Source organism: Capsicum annuum, chromosome 9 (assembly GCF_002878395.1).
Source record: "Capsicum annuum cultivar UCD-10X-F1 chromosome 9, UCD10Xv1.1, whole genome shotgun sequence".
Taxonomy (NCBI): Eukaryota; Viridiplantae; Streptophyta; class Magnoliopsida; order Solanales; family Solanaceae; genus Capsicum; species Capsicum annuum.
In genome coordinates, this window is record NC_061119.1 from 200,125,299 (window position 1) to 200,131,268 (window position 5,970).

At 33.7% G+C, this 5,970-nt stretch overlaps 1 protein-coding gene across 6 annotated transcripts; it reads left to right on the top strand.

Annotated features, from left to right (window-relative positions):
- The first annotated feature begins 282 nt into the window (after positions 1-282).
- On the top strand, positions 283-4,451 carry LOC107842289 (DUF21 domain-containing protein At1g47330). 6 transcript variants are annotated; one of them, XR_001665692.2, is made up of 4 exons: positions 287-452; positions 1,793-1,972; positions 3,777-3,860; positions 3,960-4,451. XR_001665692.2 is itself a non-coding variant. In XM_016686051.2 (3 exons), exons 1-3 carry the CDS (start codon positions 382-384, stop codon positions 4,077-4,079), a joined length of 225 nt encoding a protein of 74 aa, XP_016541537.2. In that variant the 5' UTR covers positions 283-381; the 3' UTR covers positions 4,080-4,451. The 6 variants fall into 6 exon arrangements, 1 of the variants encoding a protein (XP_016541537.2); XR_007044528.1 differs by adding an exon at positions 2,323-2,363 and having other exon boundaries at positions 302-1,972; XR_001665695.2 differs by lacking the exon at positions 1,793-1,972 and adding an exon at positions 2,323-2,363 and having other exon boundaries at positions 302-452.
- Positions 4,452-5,970: the final 1,519 nt, after the last annotated feature.

Genomic DNA, 5,970 nt, shown 5'->3' on the forward strand with positions numbered 1-5,970 from the left:
GCTAGATAACATCTCATTGATAGCTCTAGTGAGTTACAACATTAAGTGGGTGTTTGGATTGACTTATTTTTAGGTGTTTTTGACTTCTAAGCTCTTTTTTTTTTTAGTTTTGGTGGTGTTTGGAAAAGTTAAAAAGTACTTTTAAACACTTATTTTTAAGTTAAAAAGTATCAAAATAATTCAAAAGTCAAAAATAGGGTAGTACCAACTTATGACTTTTGGCTTGCAAGTTACTCATTAAAAGGAAATCCAAATACCCCCCAACTCTTTTTTCCTTCCCTATAAATACCCTTGTATAGATACATTGATAGTTAATCAAGAAGTTATAATTTTTTCTTTGTTCTTTCTTTGTCACATCTATGCTTCTATGGATTTAGCTTCATGTTGATCCTTCTTCCTCAGTTATGTCTAGCTGATTTTGACATGGTATCAGAGATATGTTGCAAAAACTGGTAACCTTCTCGCTCAATTTGTTGTATCGATAATGGAATTCATTATAATTTGATATCACTTATTGCTTGGTTCATACCCTTTCCATTTGATTTGTCGTGCTGGTTTTCTATTCGATTAATTGCCGAATTGAACTTTGTGTCTCTGAATTCGAGTGTCGATTTCTCTCTTTCCTGTTTTTTGTCAAAATTAAAATACTCTTAAGATGATAAATTAGGGTGAAGAATCTTCAACTATGAATGTTAATGGTACCACTGGTACTAGTATTGCTGGGGATGGCATCAGTTCCCCTTTATACATGTATCTCTCAGACAATCCAGGTGCAATGTTAGTACATATTTCCTTCGTTGAAACATTATATACATCATGGAGAAGGGGAGTTCTTAGAGCCTTGTCTATTAATAATAAGTTGGGGTTCATCAGTGGTGAATGTAAAAGACTAGACCCACGAACATTACGATATAGGCAATGGGAAAGATGTGATGGTATGGTCAAATCATGGATCCTAAATTCACTAGCTAAGAAAATTGCAGATATTGTTGATATGTAAATGATTCTTTGAGCTATGAAAAGAGCTAGATGATCGATATGATCAAACAAATGGTGCGAAATTATATCAAGTGCAGAGAGAAATAAATGAATTGTCTCAAGGTAGTTTAGACATAACTACTTATTTTACAAAAATAGAAATTGTAGGAAAAATTGAGCACCTTACATGCTCAGACTCGGTGTAAATGCAATTGTGTTTGTGATGCAAAAGAACACTTGTTTAAAGCAGAACAAGAGAGGAGATTGGTCCAATTTCTCATAGGGTTGAATGAGGTTTATACAGTAGTTAGGGGAAACATTCTTATGATAATTCCATTTCCATTATTGGGATAGGATTTTTCACTATTGATACAGGATGAGAGACAAAAAGAGATAAAACCAAGTAATCAACTATTTATGGAGTCTACCTCTTTGAGTGCAAGTGGGTTAAACAAGATTTCTTTGGAGACCACTAGTTTTCTCGCTGGTATGAGTAGTCACAGGGGAGGAAAAACTCCTAGGCCCAAATATTCTTCTAGTACTAGCATATCAGGTGGAAATGGAAGTTTCAGGACAAATTATACCCAAAGTATTGGCTATGGTAGAAACAAGCCTCGTATGGTATGTGATTACTGCAAAAGACCAGGGCACACTAAAGATAAATATTATAAACTCCATGGTTATCCACAAGGAAATAATCACAACTTCAACAATAACTACCAAGGTTCACAGAGTAGTTATCAGAACAACATTTAAAATCACAAGTTCAACAAAGGAAAAGGCCTTATTGCTGATGTATATGGATTTGTATCAGATATTGCACCTACCAGGGGAAATGAGCCCAACAAGTTACAGGGTGGAAACAACATCAACCTATCTAGAGATCAGTATGAGCATGTTGTGAACTTTCTACAACATTTTTAGTTTGGAGCTCATAGAGAGAATAACAGCAACAAGACTTCAGATTCTTTGGGAGGAAATGCAAACTTTGCAGGTATTGTAGTTTGTACTTCTTCTATTAACTTTGGTAAAATGTCTTACAAGTGTTTCAAAAACAATCCTGATTCTTGGATCTTAAACTCAGGTGCATCAAATAACACGAACTTTAATAAAAGCTCCATGACCAACGTCTTTACCCTACTTTTTCCCCTTTTGATTGTGTTACCAAATGGTTATAAAGTAAAAGTAAATCAAATTTGTAGTGTAGTACTTGCACCTGCTCTTGTATTACATTAAGTGTTGTTTATGTCTACTTTCAAATATAATCGTGTGTCCATTAATACACTTACCACTTCTATCCCTAAGAGTATTGTCTTATTCACTGAACATTCATGTATTCTGCAGTCCACTTCAATGAATAGGCCTCTGGATATTAGTGAAGCTAGGTATGGATTATACTTCTTGTGTCCAAAATGCCTGAAGAACAACACTTGTTCCACTACACAGTGTACTGACTATTTGTAAAATGCATTCCTTTCTATTATAAATTTTGCTAGTTCCTGTAGTCATAGAGCACAATGTTACTCTCATTCTGCTATAAATAGTAATCACAATATAAATAAGTGTTCATATAAACATAATGTATAAAATTCTACCTTGAAGAATGAACAATAATTTCCTATTTTTGCGTCTTTTTCTATGTCTCTTAGATCTACTGATCATGATGTGAATGTATTATAGCTTAACAAACTTGGGCACGTACCTTTTGTAAAAATGAGGGATATTCATTCTATACCTGAGACCTTTTCCAATAAACAACCTTTCCTATGTAACATATTGTAACGCCCCAAAATTTGATTTTCAGGATGCCACATGGTGCTCCGAACTATAAGAAGTCCTGAGCTAACCTTGTCTGCTTTCTATTAGGTCTGAATCTCAAAATAATGAAATATGAATATACGATACTGACAATGCAGAAAAATATCTGAAAAGTCTGAGTATATCTGAAAATATTGTCACATCAATATGATAAATCAAATATTGAAAGGTCTAAATATGACATCTGAAAAATCTAGTAGTCCGAAAAGCCTCTACTAGCTGAATCTAGAGAGTCACTGGGACAGACACCATCTGACTCAGACTGTATGAAAAGAGTAATGAAAATATTTACTAACAACTGGAAATCTGAATAGCTAAGTCCCCGAACTAAGAGGACTCACCAACTGCAGGGATGTAGATGAGATGCTCAAAAATCACTCTCGCTACTAATACTGAGCACTTCAACCTACATTATGAGACAATGTAGCACACAGATGTATATGTGGATCAGTACTTTGATGATGTACTGAGTATATGGGGGTGCATGCAATAAGTAAATAATATCATCATAGTTTATAGAAAACATCATGCATGCTAAATGTAAATGACTCACTTAAGCTTGAGTAATCTGAAATCTGTAAGTCAAATCATGAATAATAAAACATGCAATCTAAATCTTGTGAGCCATTACACTTAGTTATAAAATCTGTATTCTATTCTTATTCTCAAATCATATAGGCTAAATAAAGTCTGAAACTTATTCTGCATATCTTATAGTTTGATAAGTTAGAAGAGAAGCAGTGTTGTGGCAAAGTTTGAGTTGTACCTATGTCTGCTTTGATTGGTCTTTTAAAGTATTCTTCCTTTCTTTTACCGCTAAAATACTTTCGGTGGTAAAAAACCAACATCTTTTGCTTTGCACACTCTTGATCGGTAACTCCTTAGCAATGAAGGTTTGCGTACCAATACTTATTTGTCAATAGTTATCCTTTTATTACCACTGTTGACTTATTTATTACTTTTTGCATTTTCCGTTGTAGTCTCTTCCAATATTCTTGGACAAGCTTGTACCAGCGTTGGTAGCAATACTAGTATCTGTTACACTGATTCTCATGTTCGGAGAGGTTGTCTATTCCATTCATCCACTTAACCTTTCAACTTGTTATCTATGGAATTTGCTCGGCTCTTGTCTCTAACTAGGTTTGTCGCTTTTACATTTGCAGATAATTCCTCAAACAATCTGTACTCACTATGGATTGACAGTTGGAGCCACTGTATCACCCCTTGTTCAGATTCTTTTCTGGTTATTCTTCCCCATTGCTTATCCAATTAGTAGGGTATAAAGAACAACAATCACATTCTATAATTTACTCATGTAGAGTTATTAAGTTTTCATGTTTTGCTACTAGAGAGAGAGAGATCTTCACCAGCTGTGTGTTCGATTGCCACCTTGTACTCTCAATCCGAGTTATATGATACGGTTTAAGAAATAAAACTATATGAACCCATCAAAAACTCATAAGATAGATCTGTACTCATATACGCTACGGTGGTTGATTTGTATGATTTGTTCCTTTTCTGTAGCTTGGAAAGAAATGGAAAGAATACAACATAAAGTTGAATGGAGGAGTTCCTTGGTTATGTTCTCCCTCCGTTTCGATTTACTTGTCACATTTTGACGTGACACATCTATTAAGAAAATAATGATTGGTATAGTGGCTTTACAATATTACTGCTATCAATTGATGTTTAGTAATAGGTATTGAAAATGATTTCGAGAATAAGTAATTAATGCTAAGGGTAAAACATGAATTTTTTTTTGTTTTTTCTTGATTTTTCAAAATGACGAGTAAAAATGAAAATCAAATTAGGAAAATAGTGACAAGTAAATCCGAACGGAAGGAGAAAATTAGTAATAATATAACAGTTACTCCATTTTCCTATCTCTATTTATTTTTTGTTATTACTATAAATGAGAATGCGAATAATTTGATATATAAAATATCCATCAGTTTCTTTATTAAGATACACGGATATTCATCTTTAGAATTGGGAAAAAAACCAAAACCTCATGCAGCAATTTGAGAGAATTTCCCAGTCCTACTTTTTGTTGTTAAGGATCTTATAGTTGGCTTGATAAAGAAAATGGATCTTAACTTCATCCTTGATTTTTCTTCTAGGTCTTGGATTGGATATTAGGTAAGGGGCACGCTGCCCTTCTGCGGAGAGCTGAGCTAAAAACATTTGTGGATTTTCATGGCAATGAGTTAATCTATTCAATATTTCTCAATTTTTAATGCTAATCTAAGAAAGTGTAAATATATCTCTGGACATGCAATATTTTTTTATATATGCATGAACACAATCTGCTTACACGACCAAGTTCATCTTTCTAAGATTAGGTACTATAACTAGTTGAACCTCGTTTTCAATTCATTATGTTCCTTTTACTGTATGCCTCAACTTGTTTGCTTCTTATTGCTATGACAAGCTGGAAAAGGAGGAGATTTAACACGTGATGAAACAACAATAATTGCTGGAGCACTTGAGTTAATGGAAAAAACTGCAAAAAGATGCAATGACTTCAATATCAAAGGCTTTTTCTCTTGATCTAGACGGAACACTTAACTTGTGGGTTTATAAGCTGCAGTTCAATTTTATTCAAGCTTTCACAAACTTTTTATTTGCAGTTTATGTTCCACGAGAAAAATCTGAACTTGGACACTGGATTTTGAGAGTTTTGACTTTACTGATTGGTGCATATATGTATACGACTCAAACCATACCAGGCGTGGTGATAAAGTTGTTCAAAAAGTGATGTTACCTTACCAAACATTGATACCGTATTTTCTGAAAAAGGTCAATTTCTATCTTGAGAAAGGCATTGTCAAATCTAAAAATGACACTTTGCCGATAAAAATGGTTGATGAGCTGCCACAACAAACTCAATGGTATCTCATTGCATTCATTTTTTAAATGTTCATTTCACTTCTTTTTTTGTTATTTTCCATATATTCACGTAATATCTTTCATTTGTATCACAGTGATTGTAGAGCATTTGTTTGTGCGTTTGCTGAATATGTCATTTATGGTAGAGATATTCCTAAAGAGATTGACATTGGTCATGTTCGCATGAGGTATGGATATTTATTGTGGGATTATGGAAAGAGAAAACTAGAAGCTGGTATAAAAGACAACACTACAAAAAAAGTTGGCAGATTATTTGGAAAGGAA

Coding starts and splice junctions, on each gene's coding strand:
- LOC107842289 (XM_016686051.2), top strand. CDS start 382: ATGTTGATCCTTCTTCCTCAG. Junction 403..3,776: donor TGTTGATCCTTCTTCCTCAG/TTATGTCTAGCT, acceptor TTTCCGTTGTAG/TCTCTTCCAATATTCTTGGA. Junction 3,861..3,959: donor TGATTCTCATGTTCGGAGAG/GTTGTCTATTCC, acceptor TTACATTTGCAG/ATAATTCCTCAAACAATCTG.